This window comes from Oryctolagus cuniculus, chromosome 1 (assembly GCF_964237555.1).
Source record: "Oryctolagus cuniculus chromosome 1, mOryCun1.1, whole genome shotgun sequence".
NCBI classification, from domain to species: Eukaryota; Metazoa; Chordata; class Mammalia; order Lagomorpha; family Leporidae; genus Oryctolagus; species Oryctolagus cuniculus.
This window is the reverse complement of record NC_091432.1, coordinates 236,100,212-236,120,475: the sequence shown is the minus strand read 5'-3', so window position 1 is coordinate 236,120,475 and position 20,264 is coordinate 236,100,212. Positions and strand designations below refer to the sequence as shown.

The 20,264-nt window shown below is 69.6% G+C and overlaps 1 protein-coding gene across 4 annotated transcripts in view; it reads right to left on the bottom strand.

The window, feature by feature from the left end:
* The window catches only part of COL5A1 (collagen type V alpha 1 chain), a 106,488-nt gene that overhangs the window by 63,449 nt on the left and 22,775 nt on the right, over positions 1 to 20,264 (bottom strand). For all 4 annotated transcript variants that reach the window (XM_070066681.1, XM_070066680.1, XM_070066679.1 and 1 more), the window contains exons 2-6: positions 14,877 to 15,044; positions 12,756 to 12,969; positions 11,978 to 12,140; positions 1,089 to 1,220; positions 62 to 199 (exon numbers count right to left, since the gene is read on the bottom strand). In XM_070066681.1, the coding sequence (XP_069922782.1) occupies positions 62 to 199; positions 1,089 to 1,220; positions 11,978 to 12,140; positions 12,756 to 12,969; positions 14,877 to 15,044 (815 nt within the window). The remainder of the gene's footprint in view (positions 1 to 61; positions 200 to 1,088; positions 1,221 to 11,977; positions 12,141 to 12,755; positions 12,970 to 14,876; positions 15,045 to 20,264) is intronic.

Genomic DNA, 20,264 nt, shown 5'->3' with positions numbered 1-20,264 from the left:
CCTCCTCCCGGTGGCCCTGAGTGCCACCCCCGCCCGCCAGGTCCCCGCGGCCAGCCCAAACCTCAGGTATCTCTGTGGTTTCTCTCGCAGCTTCCACGGGCTTCTTGGTGGGGGTGGGGTCCTTGCCGAGGTCATCAGGGTCCTCGTAGTAGGGGTACTCGTAGTAATAGGTCTCACCCTCACCCTCTCCATCCGGGTACTGAGAGCAAATGCAGATCTCGTGAGTGAGGGGAGACACCGAGAGACCCCCCCCCAACCAACCACCACCACCGCAAAGCCACTGACACCCTCCGGGATCACTGCCTGGCCCAGCCCCGGGCATGGAGCTGCCCGGGGCCAGCGTGGGAGCCCTCACCCTCCAGCCCCCGCCCTGGGAACCCGAGTCAGCCCCAGGAGCCCAGGGGGCACAGCAATCAGAGGAAGCTGGACCCGAGTGTGACACGGGCCCCTTCAGAACACAGTGGCCGTGTGGTCAGCCAGGCCGTGGCCCCCGCCTGGCCCCGTGGCCATCGCCAGCCTGCCCTGCCCTTCAGCCCCAAACCCCAAGCCTGGGGGCCTCTGGGAGGGACAGAGCCGTGTCTGCCTCAGGTACAGGGAGCGCCTGGCTGGGGGACTCGGCGGGGAGCTGCCCCCAGCTCTGTCCCCGGAGGCACATGTGGCCTGGGCCACGGGACCAGACAGCTCCAGGAATGGCGCCCCTCCTTCCCCTCTGGGGTGGCCGAGGAGGTGAGAACGGGCTTTGAAACGAGAGTCAAGTTCAATGAGGGGGAGGCGGGGGCAGGGGGCAGGTGCGTGAGGAGGGCCCACGGTGACCAGCACAGGCCATGGGCCACAGGCCACGGGCCACGGTGAGAGGGACAAGGGCATCGGCCGCCACCAGACTCTCTCGGGACGAGGCCAAGGCCACCCCGGCAGCAGCTGCCCGCGCACCCGCCAAGGTCACAGGCAGAGGTCAGGAGGGCACCCCGGTGACGGGGGTGGCCTCGATAAAGTGCGGCAAAGGTCACGGGCGCACACACAGGGCTCACAGGAGCGGGCGAGCTCGGTGGCTTCTGCAGCCCCACCGTCCCGGGGTCTGCCCGACTCACGTATTCGTCCGGGTTGGGGTCCTGGGATTGGGGGGTGTCGGGGACGGCCGTGTCGCAGTCGGGGCTGTAGTGCTCACAGTGGTCGTAGGCGGCCCTGTGGTCCGAGACGAGCAGCAGCTGCTGGATGTCCCCCTGGAGAAGGACAGGCGCTCAGGCCAGGCACTCGGCACCCACAGCGCCCGGGGCAGGGGGCAGAGGGCAGAGGGCAGAGGGGCCCGCCCCGCCCCGCCCGGGCTCCAGGCCAGACTTCCCCCCAGAGTTCCTGCCCCTGAGAGCTGGGCGGGGCCCCCACCCCCACCCATCACCCACCACCCACCGCCCAGCCATCAACACCAGCCCACCCACCCACCCATCACCCACCGCCCAGCCATCAACACCAGCCCACCCACCCACCCACCCATCCACCAGTTCACCCACCACCCAGCTATCCACATACCAGACCTCCCACGCCCACCCACACATCCAGCACCCACCCACTCACCCAGCCGCCCCTCAGCCCCCACCCACTGCGAGCCCGAGAACACCCTGCTGCGGACCAAGGCCCCTGGGGGGCGCTCACCCCGGCAAGCCTGGCCCTTGGCCCTGCGGGCACAGAGGGCAGGGGTCTCCCACCCCCACTCCCGCTGCCGTGAGGAAGGGGAAACTGAGGCATGGCTGCTCAGAGTTCTGCAGAAGCTGAATCCAGCCCAGACCTGAGTCCCCGTCCAGCTCACCTATCACTTCCTCCCTGTACGGGGGTGATGAGGGAGCCCCCGCCAGAGCAGAGGGGCCCCCCGCAAGGCCGCCAAGGAGCAGGGGGCTTTGCAGGACCCTGGGGGGAACACAGTGCAGGATCCGCTCCATATGCCTCCCCGGGGCTGGCGCCACAGCTGCGTGGGGGCCACGGGCTGCTCCCCGGCTGCCTCCTGGGGGCGGGACAGGGCCCCTTGATGTCTGCACCCCTACCTCTTCCCCCAGCAGACCCCAGAGGACTCAGCGGAAGGCAGCAGAGCCGGGGGGGGGCCCTGCCTCTGGCTGGGCCACACTGGGGGGCCCTGCCTGCTGCCGGGCCCGGGCAGGGGACTCCCCCGTGCCAACAGTTACAGGCTCGCCGCCTGCAGAGACCAGATGGAACCGGAGGCCGGGGCGGGGGCAGGGGCGGGGAGTTCGCCCAGGGCCCCCGACTGTGACAGAGGGGGCTCCCTCCCTTCACTCAGCAGCCGACACCAACAGAACACGCCCCTCCACCACGACCAGTGGGTGACGGGAGGGGTCTGGGAGCACCCAGGGCTGGGCCTGCCCTTGGCAGTCTTCAAAGGCGGCACGTGGACACACGCCAGGCCCTCCTGTGTCCCTGAGCGTGCAACACGCCTGCTGGAACACGCACGCGTGCAGGCACACACGCAGCTTCTCTCTGGGAGCCGAGGCAGCACACGGAGGCCCCAGACAGGAGCAGCCCCCGGAGCCCGCGTCTCCCTTCTCAGAGGCGCGGTGCCCCTGCGGGCCGAGACTCTGCGGCCACAAGGCGCCCCCCGTCCCGCACACACAAAGCCCCCGCTGTACGCTGAGGGCGTCCACCAGGCCTGCGGCGACGTGAAACCCAGCCCGGAAGCTCAGCCCTGAGCTCACCCCCGAGGCCTTTCCAGGGCTGGGGCCTGCTGGGAGGCTGGGGGCCCTCCCCCCCAGAGCTGCCGGCCTCGGGGTTCAAGGCCACGGTGCTAAGACTTGCGACCTTGGCTCGCTGATCCAGCAGCCCTGTGCAGCCATTCAGGCTGCCATGACCCCGGCCGCCAGTGGGTGTGCTGCATCTCTGCTCCCCGGGCCCAGGCCTGCCGCAGCCCCAGCCCTCCGCACCTCTTGTCCCGTGGCCGCCCGGAGCTGCGGGCAGCAGCCGTCTCCCGTCATCCCGTTCTCGCCTCCCGCACACCTGCTGTCGGCCCCACCAGGTGAGTGGGGCCCTGCCAGGCCCCGAGAAGCCTCCGCCACCATGGCTACCGGTCAGTACCGCAGACCACAGCCGCAGCGCCATCACCCAGGCCGGCCCGAATCCCTCACGGCGGACGGCACGGCGGCCTGCCACCTCGGCTCCTGCGGGGAGTCTGCCTGCCCTGGCCGGCGGGGGGTTCCAGCCAGGCTTTGTCTCCGTTGCAAGCAGGAGCAACCTGCCAAGTCTCGGAGACAGCTCTGCCCCCCCGGGGCCCGGCGGCCTGGCCACCCGGCCTGGCCGTGAGCACCCGCCCGCCGCCACCTCGCTCTGCGTTCCCCCTCCCACTCAGTCCTGCCCGGGGTGGGGGGAAGCCGGCCCACCACAACCACCGCCCCTCCACCCCCAACCCAACCAGGCGGCACGGGGATCCGGCCGAGCACCGCTCCTCTGTGGACTTGTCAGCCAGCTGCGGCCAGGGCACCTCACTGGGCAACAGAGACAGCGGAGCAAGCATCGTCCCGGGAGCCAACCCAGGAGGCAGCACGGGGTCCCCGCTGCCCGCAGGCGTGGGCCACAAACCACCCCTCCCCACCGCCAGCCCCATGCAGACACCGCAGGCACCTGTGGCCGGGAGGGTCCCGGGGCTGCCCAGCGCACGGTCGCGCCCCGGCACGCCGTCACGGGACAGGGGAGGTGGAGCTGCGGGCGGTGCCGGGCAGCCGTGGCCCCGGTGGGCTCCCGTCCGAGGGGAGCCCCGTGCCGGCTGAGCGCGCCACGCCTCCCTTCTCTGCACGGGGCCACGCGGGAACAGCCTGGTCTCAAGAGAAACCTTTCAAACCTCACTCGGCTGTTTTCACCCAGGAGAAATGGACAAACAGTGCCAGAAGCCACAGGGGGCCGAACCACGAGGCCCACGATTTCCAGGGTGCCCCCGGGGCCCGAGGATGAGTGGAATGCGATCCACGCAAGCGGTCAGATCTCCAGACGGTCAGACCACGTCCTGCTGTCCCCGCCGGGCGCCCTGTGCTGGTGTGCGCGCTGACCAGCCGCATCCGCCTCGGGCCACTTCTCACCTGCAGCCACTGGCCACAGCGGTCTGGGGTTGAGCCTGCTCGCACCTGTGCTGGGGGTGGGACCAGGGGACGCCACACCCACGTCTCTGCCACAGGGCAGGTGAGCGAAGGGGGACGAGCCGGCCACAGCCTTGTGCAGCCCTCGGAGCCGGCCAGACGTCCCAAGAGCCAGCTCGGCAACCTGGAGAGGGGACGGGGCGGCAGCAGCAAGGGTGGGCGCCGTGTGGCTGCCCACCCCAGGGGCCTGGACCTCAAGGCCAGGGTCCACACTTCTCGCACTGACAGCTGCCCCGCCCCCCCACGTGGACCCCTGGGCAGCCTGCAGGGACCATCCCACCAGACACCTGTGCCGAGCTCCACGCAGCCGGCCAGGCACAGCCTGGGCAACGCCACCGGCGGGAGAGTGGCACAGGGGCGAGGCCCTGGGCACCGCGCTGTCCGTCACTGGCTGTGAGGACAGAAACGTGCGGCTTCGCTCCTCCAGACGTCCACTCGTGGTAAGGCCCTCCCCTGGGAGTGTCCCAGGGCCTGGAGGGGGCAACTCTTCCAGAACATGGCCCACAGCGACAGCAAACTCCACGACCACGACCATGCGACCACCGTCACTGCCATCACCTCTATCATCATCACCACCATTACCTCCGTCACCATCACCATCACCATCGTCACCTCCACCATCACCATCACCTCCGCCTGGGCCATCACCATCATCCACCACCTCCACACCCACGCCAGCGACAACCCGTGCACTGCCATCTCCATCACCTCCGGCCATGGCCCAGCTCCGCCAGCACCATCACCATCACCATCACCACCATCACCTCCATCACCACCACACCCACCTTCACCACCAGCACCACCTCCTGCACCATCAACCTCCATCACCATCACCCCACCACCACCACCTGCACCTCTATCACACCACCACCATTACCGCCGTCACCATCACCATCGTCACCTCCACCATCACATCACCTCCCGCCAGGGCCATCACCATCACCTCCATCACCATCACCATCACCACCACCACCATCACCACCACCATCACCTCCATCAACTCCATCACCTCCACCATCACCTCCATCACCACCACCACCTCCACCATCACCTCCATCACCATCACCTCCATCACCATCACCTCCATCACCATCACCATCATCACCATCACCACCATCACCACCACCATCACCTCCATCACCACTATCACCTCCATCACCATCACCTCCATCACCTCCATCAACACCACCTCCATCACCTCCACCACCATCACCTCCATCACCATCACCTCCATCACCACCAACACCACCATCACCTCCATCACCACCTCCATCACCATCACCTCCATCACCACCATCACCTCCATCACCACCATCACCTCCACCAGTGCCATCGTCACCACCACCCTGACTCCCACTGTCGCTGGTGCCGCTCCAACAAGCCTCATGGCCCCGGGGAACGAATCCGCCCCCCGACACTGACGCACCAGAAGACGCCTGTGGTGCACCTGGGGTGGGCAGCACAGGTGGCAGAGCCCAGCCCCGCTGCAGGCCAGGGAGGTGCTGGGAGCTGCACCCTGGGGAGGCTCGCCGGGGCCAGCGACCACTGCACCCGCTTCCTCTGCCCAGGCTCAGCCCCCAGTGCGTCCACAGTTCCCAGACCCGGATCACAGGGCCCCGACAGCACCGAGACGGCACGCGTGACCTCCCGCGTGACCTCCCGCGGCATCGCTCGTGGGCTCACACGCAGTCTCTGCCCTCTCGCCGCCTTCCTGCAGCCTGCACGCGTGTGACTGGCGCTCTGATTCTGCACCGGAAACACACCCTGTGCCGTCTCCGCCCCCAGCACAGGGGTCCTGGTCGGAGTGGGTGGAGTTTGCACCAGGGGCCCGTGCCCAGGGAAGGGCCCTCCTCCAGCCACACTGGTGGCCTCACACGAGGAGGCCATGAGGCCGCTCAGGCCAAGGTCGTGGCTGTACCCACACCCGGCCTCTGCAGCGCAGGCGCACGTGTGGGTCTGGGGGAGCGCGGGAGAACAGTCCAGTGTGGAGCTGCAGCCAAACAGTCCCGGTGCAGCCAGCAGAGGCGGGCGGCCAGCAGGGCAGGCACACACGGCACGGGACACAGGGCAGCCTGGCAGAGGGGCCCCATCCCCTCAACAGCCCCACGCCTCCACGGGCTGACACGGGCTGCCTGGTGCCCCCGGCCTTCCTGGAGGATCTGCTGGGGCACACAGCCCGGAGGGGCGTGGCCCGTGAGCAGCTGGACAGACTCTCTGGAAGGCCAGTCCCAATGGTCCAGGATCCCCCAGTCCCCATGGTCCAGGATCCCCCAGTCCCCATGGTCCAGGAACCCCCAGTCCCCATGGTCCAGGAACCCCCCCAGTCCCCATGGTCCAGGATCCCCCAGTCCCCATGGTCCAGGTTCCCCCAGTCCCCATGGTCCAGGACCCCCAGTCCCCATGGTCCAGGATCCCCCCCAGTCCCCATGGTCCAGGACCCCCCAGTCCCCATGGTCCAGGATCCCCCAGTCCCCATGGTCCAGGACCCCCAGTCCCCATGGTCCAGGACCCCCCAGTCCCCATGGTCCAGGATCCCCCCCAGTCCCCATGGTCTAGGATACCCCCAGTCCCCATGGTCTAGGATACCCCCAGTCCCCATGGTCCAGGAACCCCCCCCAGTCCCCATGGTCCAGGATCCCCCCCCAGTCCCCATGGTCCAGGATCCCCCAGTCCCCATGGTCCAGGATCCCCAGTCCCCATGGTCCAGGAACCCCCAGTCCCCATGGTCCAGGATCCCCCAGTCCCCATGGTCCAGGATCCCCCCGTCCCCATGGTCCAGGAACAACCCCCAGTCCCCATGGTCCAGGATCCCCCAGTCCCCATGGTCCAGGAACCCCCAGTCCCCATGGTCCAGGAACAACCCCCAGTCCCCATGGTCCAGGATCCCCCAGTCCCCATGGTCCACGATCCCCCCCCCCCAGTCCCCATGGTCCAGGATCCCCCAGTCCCAATGGTCCAGGATCCCCCAGTCCCCATGGTCCAGGATCCCCCCCCCAGACCAGGGAGAAGTCCCTGAGAATCAGCGGCTCGGGAAAGTGAGAAGGGCCAGGGCCTGGGGGCAGGGGTGGCAGGGGGACAGGAAGGAGGGGATGGGGGGAGAGGACAGGGGAGGGGTCAGGGAGGAGGGGATGGGGTGGGGGAGGGGATGGGGTAGAGGAATGGGGAGGAGGGGGGGTTGGGGAAGGGGACAGGGAGGAGGGGGAAGAGAGAAGGAGCCAAGGAGGAGGAGTTTGGGGGGTGGGACAGGGAGAAAGGGGGATGGGGCAGGAAGGAGGGGCAGGGAGGAGGGGGAGGGGGAGAGGAAAGGGGAGAGGGAGGGGGAAAGGGATAGCAGAGGGGGAAGGGAGAAGAGGGACAGGAAGGAGGGGACAAGGAGGAGGGGTTGGGCAAGGGGACAGGGAGAACGGGAGACAGGGCAGGGAGGAGGGGGCAGGGAGGGGGTGGGGGAGGGGAACAGGGAGGAGGGGTGATGGGGAGGGGGCAAGGAGGAGGGGTGATGGGGAGAGGGCAAGGAGGAGGGGGGAGGGGGATGGGGGAGGGGACAGGGAGAGAGATGGGGAAGAGGGAGGGAGAAAGGGGAGGGGGAAGGGAGGAGGGGGCAGGGAGGAGGGGGACAGGGAGGAGGGGGAGGGGATGGGGAAGAGGGGGACAGGAAGAAGGGGGTGGGGAGGGGACAGGAAAGAGCTCCCTGCTGGTCTCTGTCCTGGCCCCCCACAAAGGAGGCCCCGTCGCACGCCCACAGCTGCGCCCAACACAGGGCACTTGGCAGGTGACAGAGTTGAGTCCCGGCTCCTCCCCCTACCAGTCCTCTGAACCCCGGCGCCCCTCGGGAATTGCCCCGGCAGTAGGGCAGGGGTGACGCCAGTGCCGGCCTGGTTGCCGCAGGAACAAACCACTGCCCTCCTCGGCGCGGCCAGAGAGCACAAGGACAGCTGTCCTTCCAAATGACAGGCAGCAGGGTGAGGCCGGGCACAAGGCTGCGCCTGGCTTGTCCCCTCCGTGCTCAGCACAAGCCAAGGTGAGGGACATGAGGCGGGGGCTTGGCCAGGTCAGGCCTGGACGCCAGTGCCCTGTGCAGGACGCCCTGCCCACCAGACACAGGGCAGCCCCTGGCGGAGGGCAGGCTCAGGCCACGGGCAACACCCTGCCCTCCCCCCGCTGACCGCCCAGCAAGGCCTCCTTCCCGGGCCCCCGCCGCACCCCCTCCTCGGGGGACGCACAGAGCAGAGCCGCCGGGCGCCGTGTGATGTTACCGGCAAGGCCCGGCTTCCAGCATGATGTCAGCCCCGCGGCTCAGAGCTTCCACGGAACAAACCCAACGCCCTCTGGGCCCCACGCGGGCGGGAAGAGGCAGGCCCCACCCACCTGTATGCTTTTCTCTCTGCCCCTCTCCTGTCAGGTCCCCCAACGCGCCACCAGCAACCCCACCCAAGCCAGAGCCCCGCCCACTACACAGCCGCATCACATGGGAGCCGGGCCCGTGCCCGTCCACGGCCCAGCTGGAGATGAGGAGGCCACCGCAGGCTGGCACCCCAGGCCGGCCCTGCGCTCAGCCCCACTGGCCTGGGCCGCCCAGCCCAGGCCACCTCAGCCAGCCACGCAGCAGCCCGCACCCCTGCAAACCCACGCGGCACCCCTGCCTGAGACCCCTCCTAAGCACGCAGGCCCTGCAGAACTGATGGGAGGCGCCCCTCCCACCGGGGCAGAAGCCGTGCCCGCCCCCCAACCCGGAACCTGGGGGTGTGGCCTTGCTCACACAGCACCATGTTGAGGGTCTCAGGTGAGAACAGATTCAGGCCGGGCCCCGAAGCCAAGGCCAGGGTCCTCACAGGAGACTCGGGGGCAGAGACCCCGGAGAAGAGGGGAGGCCGGGGAGGAAGGAGGCCGAGGGTGGGGCGCAAGCCGAGGGAGGCAGGCGGGGCTTGCCCTGCAGCCTGCAGAGGGGGCGGGGCCCTGCCACACCTGGCCGTGCACCTGCGGCCCCAACCCCACAGGAGGACCCGGCCCGGCCGTGGGCACCCAGAAACCCAGGCAGACAGCAGGGCCCCGTCGCCCCAGGGCTCCCCAAGGAAGCTCCCAGCGAAACAGGCAAAGCTGAGGCCGCAGCCCAGAGCCCACCGGCCTCACCCAGCTCTAAGTCGGGATCCGGGGGCTTGCACGGGTGTCGGCACTGAGCCACCCAGGCCTCTGCCGCTCGAGTCACCCAGGACAGCGGCTCGGGCAGGAGCAGGGACCCTGCCCCGCTGCCGATGCCACTGGCCAGGGCCCGGCCAGCCTGCCATGCCAGCCCTGGCTGCCTTCCACGGACGACAAAGGTGGCAGAGCCCCGGGCCGGGGCGAGGGACAGAAACAGAGGCAGCTCCCGTGTGGTGGCAGCAGCTTGGCACTGTCCCCTCTCCCTCCGAAATGTCACAGATCCGCACCTCCCCGGCGCCCGTTAGGCCTCCGGTGGTGCGTGGCAGTCACCTCACTGTCCGTGGGTCCACCCTGAGCCACCCCGGAGGGCACCCTGAGCCCGCTCCTCCCCGGCTGAGGCTCCCCCCACCCCGCCCCGGCCCAGCACAGCCGCCTGGCGAGGCACGGCCTGGGAAGCAAGAGAGGCGGCTGGGCCAGGGCCCTGCTCCAGTCCCGGGAGGCAGCTCTTGGAAAGAACAGCTCACCGGGCCAGCCAGCCCTGGAAAAGGCCGGGCTGAGGTCACCGGCTTGGCTTCGCCAGTGGCTGAGCCCCGGGCAGGCAGACCAGGGCGCCGCCAGCCGCTGGCACCTGCCGCCCTCGCCCCTCCCGCCCGCTGGCCGCGTGGCCCCTGCAACCTCAAACGCCTTCAAACGGCTTCGGTGCGCCTCTGGCTCCCGGCCCAGCCCTTGCTGGCTGCCTGCGCCCTGAGCCCTGGCTCGCCCTCCTCCTCCACCCTTCCTCCTGCTGGGCTCCCCCCAGACAAGGGTCCTCCCCAAGGCCCGGCTCCGCCCCAACGCCCCGCCCACTCCCACCCTGCAGCCGCCTCCAGAGCTCAGATGAGTTGGGGCTCAGAAGGAATCGCCCAGGGGGGAGGGGCTCCCCCACCAAGGAGGGGCTCTGCGGGGCACACGCCCGGGAAACCCCAGTGCCCCAAACACTGTCTGGAGGCAGCAGAACCCAAGCTGGGCGAGCGAGTGCCAGCAGAGACCCGGACGCTGGCCGTGCAGGGCTGGGGACGCGCGAGGCTGGGGACGCGCGGGGCTGGGGACGCGCGGGGCTGGGGACGCGCGGGGCTGGGGACACGCGGGGCTGGGGACGCGCGGTTCGCAGGAGGGAGCCCCCTGGCAGCCCCCCCACCCCAGAGCACCCTCCGCAGCCCCACACCTCAGAACCTGCCGGAACACAGAGCGTTCCTTGCAGAAGTTGGCGAAAGTGGCCTCCTGGGAACCCCTCAGCAATTATGGGATGCCTGCTGTATGCGATGCCTGCTGTATGCCCTGCACAGGCATCTCCTGTACGCCTCAAGCGTGCACACACACAAAAGGGGAGGAGCCACGGTCCCCGCCCCCATTTCCCAGATGGGAAGACAGACTCAGGTACACGGCTCACCCGAGCCGAGCGGCGGGGCCGGGACTGGAGCCGGCGCTCCCGGCAACAGCGGGCTCGTCCTCCTTCCCCGCCCAGGGAGAGTCGAGGACGCGCTGTCTCCTCTAGGGCCCCAATTTCTTAAAGGCAAGACCAAGCTTTTTCCCGAATCTGTGCACACGAGGCACAAAAGGGTCCTAGAAACAAGGACGTGGCACGGCGCGGGGAAGCCACTGCCCGGTGAGGCGGCCGCCCGGCCTCGGGCCTCCCCTGCAGACACCCTCCCTACTCGGCCCAGGAAGCCGGTCCTCCAGCAGGTCCACCCTGGTCTCAAGGGCAGGAGCCCACCCAGAGCTGGACTCCACGGGTCACAAAGGCAGCCGTGCCCACCGGGCCCAGAGCCAGCCCGGCCTGCAGAGCCCCCGCCGGGCTGCGTGTGCCGGCAGCCAGACCCACAGCTCCCCGGCCTCCCCGCAGCTCACCCCTCTCCACACCCGCCCGGCCACGGCGGGGGTCCCTGTGACAACTGCGCAAGAAGAGGGTCCTTTGGGAATTCCCCTCTGCACAAGGCCACAGCCCCCGGCTCGCCCTCATCCTCGCCCGGGTACCGGCGCCCACGCGGGTGTGCGGGAAGCAGGTGCGGTCTCCGCGGTGTGTCGGCAGCGCCGGGACTGCCTCGACACCACGCATGGTGTGGGGGTCCCGGGCCGCCCAGGTGAGAGGCCCGTGGCTGTGCACTGGGGAGGCGCGGCGGGGGGAGGCCGGGCGAGAGCAGGACACGCTCAGACACCACGTCTGCAAACACGCTTCGTTCACGGAGCCCAAACAGGTATGCAGAGCCAGACGGCCGGGCTCCTGGCTGCCACTCAACCCAGGCCCAGAGGACAAGCGCTGCAGGCGTCTCAGCCCGCACGGCCACCTGGCAGCGGCTCCCTGACCAAGCACCCCCACTGCGGGCTGAAGCTGGGGCCCCGCGTCCGCTCCACTCAGGCTCCCACTCCCCAGACGCCCCACGGGACAGCCGGGTCCCCCGTGACACACGGCCAGAGCACCACCGACCAGAATACCCCGGGACCCAGCCCCGCTCTGTCCCCATGGCCACAGGAGGGCGGCTGTGCCTTCCCAGCATGGCCCCTCGGGAGCAGGAGCCAGAAGCCTGCTGGGAGTTTCCAGAAGTGTCGGTGGTCAGGCGCCGGCCTGCGTCATTTCCAGTGTGGCCCGGTCTGGCCTCTCCATCCAGCGGGCCACAGTGGCAGTACCACGGGCCACGAGAGCACCTGCTAGTCCCCGGCCAGGACACGTCCCCGCTCACCTCAAACACTTCCTCATCCAGGATGCGGGTCCCGAACACGATGATGCCGTTGACGTCGATGATGGCGTGGTCACTGCGGTCCAGGAACTTGGTGACCTTCTTCTTGCAGTCCAGGATCAAGGTGACGTTTTTCTTGTGGACGCTGAGAGCGATCCGGTGCCACCTGCAGAGGAAGGGACAGCCCGGGGGTGGAGCGGGGGCCTGCACCACGGAGCGCCAGCCCAGCGGCCTCGTGCTGCGACAGGGAGGAAGCCCCTCCCGGCACAGGCAGAACAGAGCCGTGGGGTCAGCGGGGCCAGGGCGTGAACCCCAGCTCCGCCGTGCAGGGCCCAGAAGCCTCGGGCAGGCGTCGGAACCCCGGCACCACGGGACGTTGCAGTGAGACGCCCGGAGCGGACCGGTCCACGGCTGTCCCTTGTGTCACGAGGCACAGGAGGGGCCGCCGGGGCCAGCGCCAGTCTCGTGCGCACGGACCAAAATCCGAACGGGAATCCGGGAGTCCCGTCCTGGAGACGCATCGGCGGCCGCGGAAGAGGGGGCTTCCGGGCCACCAGCGTGGGGACCCAGCACCTTCAGGTCTTTCCGGAACGTGCCGGGGAGGCCACACCACCCCTCCACCCGGCCTGGCACGCGGAGGCTAGCACCGGGCGCACTGTGTGCATTTCCCAACCAGAGACCGGAGGGCCAGCAGGCACGGGAGATGCCCCAGAGCCACAGAGCATAAACCAAGACCGACCCCGGGGCTCCCCGGGCTCCCCGGGCTCCCGCCCCCACTCACTTGCCGTCCGACAGGTTGATGCCCCTGAAGAGGGGGTAGGCCTCGGGCCCCGGCTTCCCCGTGTGGTCCTCGTAGAGGAAGACGGGGGAGCGGCCGAGCTCCAGGCCGACCTGCTGGACGCCCTGCTCATTGTAGATGGACACCAGGAAGGCCTGGCTGCCCTTCTTGGCTTTCACAGTGGTCAGGATGGAGAAGTCCTCGGGGAACGCAGACGCTGCGGGAGGGCACGGAGATGAGACGCCCCGGGAAGCCCCTGCGCACGCCCAGCCACCACCCTCTGCGGACCAAACAGCACGACGCCCCGGCCGCCTCTGCAGCCCAGGCACTGCACAGCCGTCCACCGCCCTCTGCCAGCCATCCACCTCCCTCTGCGCTCTGATCAAGCCGTGCCTGAGCTCCCTGCACACGGCCAGGCCTGCCCCTCGGGGCCCCTGGCTGGTGCTACCTTGCAGGCTGTGCCCACCGCAGGGGAGCACGATAGCCCTGGGGGCCTCTCTGAACCCACCCCCACCCCAGATCTGGGGCCCTGGGAACTGTGGGTCGGGAAAGGCGGGGCTTGGAGTCAAGCTCCCTGGCCGCCAGGCGCACAGCAGAGGCCAGGCTGAGCCAGGCCAGATGACTCCCGCCTGGGGGGTCTGGCCTCCGCCCTGCTCCCAAGGGCGGGGACCCCCAAGGTCCGGCCTTCACTGGGCGGGGCTGACCTGTGGGCCTCGGCCGCCCCCGTGCGCGGGATGCAGGGTTTATGTCTGTCCCGCTCATGGCACAACCTGGCGCCCACACCACAGGCGGCTTTGTCCCCTGCACGGGACACAGGACTTGGGGTCCACGTGGGGGGAGGTACAGGTTACTGCCCGGCCAGTCAGGGCTGTGAGCAGGGGACCAAGCCAGGCAAAGCTCACAAAGGCCCACCCAGCCCCACGCTGGGCGCCCACCAGGACCCAGGTCCCGGCACCGGCTTGGGGGGCTTCTCCCGGTCTCCGGGCAAGGGCGTCCCTTGGACCATGCTCCACCGGGTCTGGGGCCCACACCGCCCTTCCTCTGCCACCACGTGGCCGGCAGGGACCTCCAGGTGCCCGTGGACACTGTGCACCCTGGGGGACGGCAGGCACTCGCGGTCAGAGGACCACCCCCCAAGGTGGCGGCGCGGGGCCCTGCGGGCCATAGAGAAGTGGCAGCTCGCTCAGCACTTCCCAGCCAGAGAGCAAACCGCCCCGGCAGACCCTGCCCCCACGGGAGACCCTCAAGTCGGCAGGGGCAGAGGGGACTCGCAGCCCAAAGCAGACGGGGGCTGGGAGGCCGAGGGGCTGAGGGTCGGCGCCTCCTCACTGGTGAGCTGGCATCCACGAGCCAGAGCCAGAATCGGGGAGCCAGGGTGACCCCGGCGCCCAAGGGGGGCTCGGCAGGAGGCTGGGCCGTGGGGGGCCAGGCTGGGGAGACACCCCCCCAACCACGCGGGCTCCCAGGAGGCTGAGGGAGCGGCTGGGCGGGCCGGGGAGAGGCCCCTGGTGGCGGGGGCACACGGGATCCCAGGCACCGCGGGGCTCCTCCCGGACCACGGCTCACAGAGCTGGGCTCCCGGTCCCCATCTCAGAGATCGGAGGGAGCCGCCCACGGCCCACGGCCCACGCCCCACGGCCCACGGCCCACGCCCACGCAGGGTGAACAGCTGGGCAATCGCCGGCTTCACTGCGCGGGGCCGGGTGAGCCAGGGCGTGGGGGTGGGGCCGGGGCCCTACTGTCCCGCGGCCACCCCACAGGGCGCCTGGACACTGCATCCCGCAGCTCCGGGGTCATCGTCAGGAGCGGGGGCTAGCGCTGTCAATCGGTTCTCATGGTCTCGCAGGGGCCAGGCTGCTGGCTGCTGGCTGCTGGCTGCTGGCGGCCGACGCCCCGCACCCCGAGTCCCACGACCCTGAGGTTTCTCTTAGCCTTGCGCCCCCTGGCGGCTTTGCCCACCTGCCGTCTGCACTTGGGGCTGGCCTGTCCACTGCGGGAGGGTCACGCGTGGAGGGGACAGTGACAGCTCTCCTGGGAAGGGCGTCCCTGAGAACCAGGCCCCTCCCAGCTCGGCCCCGCCCCTAGCCCAGGCCACCCGCCGGCGTGGCAGCCGGCGCCTCTTACCGGGGTACAGCTGCTTGGTGGGCGCGCTGAGCTGCGCATCCTTGGTGACTCGGTAGGCCACGTCCGGGCCCGCGGCGGAGCGGCGCGTGGCACAGAAGCCCGTGGTCTTGGTGACACCGTCAGGCAGGTTGTGAAAATCTAGAACCTTCAGCAGATCCGCGGGCTCAGCTGCAAGGACAGAGGGCGGGGTTAGCACCCGGGGGCGGGGCCTGGAAGCCAGCACGGCCCCCGCCTGGCCACTGCTGCCACCAGCACACTGAGGAACACCAAACGGAGCGCAGGCGGCCCCTCCCACCCCTGCAGCAGCCGCCCCCGGCGCAGGCCTTGCGCACGCCCCCTCCACGCGGTCACCTTCTTATCCACCCCTGCGTGGCTCTCGTGCACCCCAACCCTCAGGGGGCAGCCGCGATGCAACCCCAGGCTCCCAGGCGGCTCTGGCAACCCTGGACACAGCTGACGGCCGTGGGGACCCGGCCACTGAGAACCACCCGTGCAGAGTGCGCCACGCCGCGGTGACCGTGCACCCCTCCCGCGAGCCGCTGGCCTCCAGCCCCTCACTGCCCCGAACACCCACCAGTGACAGCCACACCCTGGGGGAGTCGAAGGGCAAGGGAGGAACAGGTGTCCCTTCGTCCCTTCCGGAAGGTTCCTGCCCTCCGTCCAGGGCAAGCGCAGGGGGCCTGAGGGCTGGGGAGAAGCCGTGGTGGTCCCTGGACAGCTGCCCCCAGCACAAGGCAGCCGCCCTCTGCCTTGTGCCTCCTCCACTTACATCTCAAAGACCCCAGCCGCCCAGCCGGTACCCACCGAGGGGCCTGGACCTGGACAACACAGCCCAGCCCAGGTCACCAGAGTCTCCCTGGGAGACTCAAACATGGCAGCACGGTGAGAGCAAGTGTCCTGGGGCCACCCTGGGCATTTTGGTGTATGGGTGTGTGTGGAGAGGCGCCGGCCGCTCAGGGCACAGGCCCACCCTGTCCCCAAGACGGGGCCAGGCCAATGAAGCTCCACCTGGCACCAAGCACAGATGGGGAACCCGGAGCTGCACAAAGCTGGCCGTGTCCTGGCGACCGGAGAGAGAGCGTCCAGGGAGACGGACCCTGGCCATGTCGCCCGGGCACCTGGATCAAGCCTGAGGACACATTCCGTGCACCCAGCCAGTGTCCACTTCTCCCCAGCACCCGTTCCTGGGCTGAGGCAGGATCGCCCCTGGCCTCTCGGGCCTCCTGTACCACGCGGGTCACCAGCTCACTGCGAGCTGGGGCTCGCTCCGAAGGGAATTCCTACGCTTTGGAAAGGCGGGAGGTCTGTGCGTGAAGGAGAGCCGTGGGTGCTGGCTCCTCCCAGCCGGCTGCTGCCCCGGCAGCCTCGGTGCTGTGGGCGGGGGCGGGGGCCCAGGGCGGCCACACGGCCTCGCTGTTTGTCCAGGCGAGCCCCTAACCAGAGGACAGACCGGGTGGGCAGCGGGCACAGCAGCAGGTGCGGGTGAGGAGGGGGCGGGAGGAGAGGACGGCACCAGGCCAGCTGCCAGTGGGGACCAGGAGAGCAAGTCAAGGCTGCTGTCCCGTCCCGGCGCCCCCGAGGCGAGGAGCCGCGTCCCCCGGGGCCTGCAGCGCCCAGGCCCCTGCCTGCAGCTGAGTCGGAAACACGGGGGCGGGGGTTTCCCTCTTCTGCACGGAAACCAGTGCAAAGTGGGGGGGCACACGAGGACCCTTGGTCCTTAGAGAACCCCAGCCCCCAGATCCCACCCACATACAGCACCCAGGGCGGCCCCTCCGGTGGCTCAGTGCCGCGGACAGAGCCCTGGCCGGGCCACCGTCCCCGAGTACAGCTGCCAGGCCTGGCCTGGACGCGGCCGTGGGAAGAGGCGACGGAGCCAGGCGCCGGTGCACCTGCCGAGATGACACAGCGCCGAGCCCCGGGCCCTCAGAAGCGGCTTCCAGAGCCGGGCGCGGCTGCGGGCAGGGAGCGAGGCCACCACCTGGGGCCTCCTGGACGCAGCCCGCCTGCCGCCTGGTTTCTCCATCGCAAGGCAGAGGGCTGCGCGCCAGCTGTTTCCCCGGTGTGTGTTCCCGGGCCTCTGTGGCAACGCGCTAAGGCCACAGCACCGTTCCCAGGCCCGGTGCCACCCCTGTCGCCGGCCAGGGCCCTCCTGCGCCAGAGCTAAGAAAAGCCACAGCTTGTACAAGGTGTGGGGCGGGGCTGGACAGAGTCCGGGCGTCCCTCCCTGCCCAGCCTGGCACCCTCCCTCCGGCTGCTGCGTCCCCGCTTCCATCTAAGCGCGGGCGCTGGGGACACGTGGACGCGGGTCTGAGGCCAGCGTCACCCCCAGGAGGCAGGAGCTGTCTCAGCGGGCTAAGGGCAGCGGGAGAAGCAACAGGAACCAGCAGGCGCCCGCCCACCTCGGAGCTGCCGTGGCTGGGTTCTGGGGCTGTGGCTGGGTTCTGGGGCCGTGGCTGGGTTCTGGGGGCCTGGCTGGGTTCTGGGGCTGTGGCTGGGTTCTGGGGGCCTGGCTGGGTTCTGGGGGCCGTGGCTGGGTTCTGGGGCTGTGGCTGGGTTCTTGGGCCGTGGCTGGGTTCTGGGGGCTTGGCTGGGTTCTGGGGCCGTGGCTGGGTTCTGGGAGCTGTGGCTGGGTTCTGGGGCCGTGGCTGGGTTCTGGAGCCGTGGCTGGGTTCTGGGGGCTTGGCTGGGTTCTGGGGCCGTGGCTGGGTTCTGGGGCCGTGGCTGGGTTCTGGGAGCCGTGGCTGGGTTCTGGGAGCCGTGGCTGGGTTCTGGGAGCCGTGGCTGGGTTCTGGGGCCGTGGCTGGGTTCTTGGGCCGTGGCTGGGTTCTGGGGCCGTGGCTGGGTTCTGGGGCCGTGGCTGGGTTCTGGGGACTTGGTTGGGTTCTGGGGCCGTGGCTGGGTTCTGGGGCCGTGGCTGGGTTCTGGGGCCGTGGCTGGGTTCTGGGGCCGTGGCTGGGTTCTGGGAGCCGTGGCTGGGTTCTGGGGCCGTGGCTGGGTTCTGGGGCTGTGTACCACAGAGGCAGCATGGAGAGAAATAGAACATGAGACTCTGCACATGGGGGGGGCTCACCCCAAGGGGAGGGTTAAGAGGTGAGTGGAGGATGGATGGGTGGCTGGCTGGCTGGACAGATGGCTGAACAGGCGGAAGGACAGGTGGACTGAGAAGTTGGCAGGCAGATGTGTGGGTGGGCACCGGCGGATGGGTATGTGGGAGAATGGGAGGATGGATGGAGGGACGGTTGGGTGGGTAAATGGGGGGTGAGTTGACGGGTGGACGGATGGATGGACAGGTGGACTGACGGATACGTAGGCTGATGGGTGGATGAGTGGCTGGGTGGGAGGATGGGAGGATGGAAGACAGATGGGTGCAGGGAGGGAGGGGAGGGTAGATGGGTGCATAGATGGGGGGATGGACGGCTGGGTGGGTGCACAGGCAGGGGCTGGCTGGCTGGGTGGGGGCTGGCTGGCTGGCTGGCTGGGTGCACAGGTGGGGGCTGGCTGGCTGGGTGGGTGCACAGGCGGGGGCTGGCTGGCTGGGTGGGTGGGGAGCAGGCGGGGGATGAATCAGTTAATGAGCAAATGAAGAGGTGGATGGTGAGCGCAGGGGGCGGAGCTGCCAGCGGATCTTAGCCCGGCTGGCGACGCGCAGGTGTCACCGTCCTGTCTCCACTGACGGACCAGGAGGGCCTCCCTGCACCAGTGCCGCTTCCCAAGCACCCCCAAGCCAGCGTCCTGTGCTGGCAGCCATGGTGGGGGAAGCCGGCCCGCTATGCCCCTCCCCTGTCACTAGGCCGCTCGGTGCACCTCCCAGAGCGGGTCTGGCCCCTTCACCGCGCTGTGGCTCGAGCAGGCAGGGCCAGCACGGTGGGGCGCTGGCCGACACTGGCCAGCGACGCTAACAGACGCTGTGTCCCCCACGACGGGCCGAGCAGGCGGCTGCTCCTCGCTCCCTGGCCGTCCTTCCTGGAGCCAACAAGGGCTAGAGCTCCCAGAGGGTGTGACCCAGCAGGGGCGGTGGCCCTGGGGGTCTCACCTGGGGCTGAGCCGCCACACCAGCCCCCACCCCCACCCCGGGCACGCAGCCTCAGGCCGGCAGGTGAGAAACCAACAGACACCAGCCCAGTGGTGACACGAGCCACGCCAGCAGCGAGGTTCCACGGAGGGACGGGGGGGGGTTTCTGCAGAGGGGACCTAGGCCACGTCTCTAAGGACAGAGAGCAAGACAAGATGGGAACACAGTCGAGGGCCACCCATGGAACGTTCTGGACAAAACTCAGCACCTCGCCCAAGCCCAGGCCACCAGAGGGGGCCGGCCCCAGAGCAGAGGACTCGGGGGAGCAGCAGCCCAGGAGCCACCTCGGGCGGCACAGCGCGCCGGCTCCACGGCATCTGCCAGGCCTCCCGCTGTGCTGTGGTCGCCGCCCTCCAGCGCCTTACTGATTGGCACGCTTCTCTCTCCCTCGCATTCCTCAGAGCAGAACCTCGCCAAGACACGAAGCCGGCAGAAGCCGGCACACCCAGCCACCGCCGGCGGGATCTGCGCCCACAGCCTGACCGGGGACGAGACGATGCCTCTGGGGTTCCCCAAAGGCGAGCGACCTCGGCACGCTGGAGGACCGGGGCGCTGTGCCGGCGCCAGACCCCACCGCGCCGGGCCTGCTCACTGACAGGTGTGAGATGCGCTCTTCTGGGAAGGCCGAGGCTGAGCCGCTGCGCCAGGCCAGCGGGAGGCCCTGAGGACACAGCGCGGCCCCTGGGGCCGCACCCAGGCTCGGCAGCAGGAGGCTGTGCTGAGGACGGTAGCGCCTGACCACGACAGGGGTCACCCAGCTCCGGAGCAGACCGCCCCGCGGGCCCGAGGGACCCCAGCAAGCAGCTCCGGTCACCGGGGCCGCCTGGCTGCTGTGGGGGCAGCACCCACCCAGCAGTGCCTACTGAGCCCCCCCGGGTGTCGGGCACACCCCAAAGCTCCACGCCGTTCCTGAGCTGGCGCTCCCGGCACCCCAGCGTCAGGAGCACAGCCCGGCCCTGCTGAGCCGAGCCAGGCCCGTGGGCCTCTCGTGTGCCCCCTGTCGAGTTTCGGGACTCAGAAGGCAACGGAAGAGCACCTCGCTCAGGGCAGCAGGCGCTGGGACACAGGCTGAAGGCCAGGGCACTCCCGGGGAAGCCCCGAATGGCACCTGGCGTTAGTAGCAGCAACCAGGCCGGACCTGGGCCCCTCCCTCCCCCCCTTCAGACTCGTCCGGAGCAAAGCAGCACCCAAGAGGCCGTCAGTGACGGAGCCCGAGGAGAGCCAGAGGCCCAGGGCACGGCGAGGGGCTCCCCCTCCGCGGAAGGGCTCCCCCCTCCGCTGTCCCCGCTTCCTCTGCCTCACGCATCAGGCCCAGG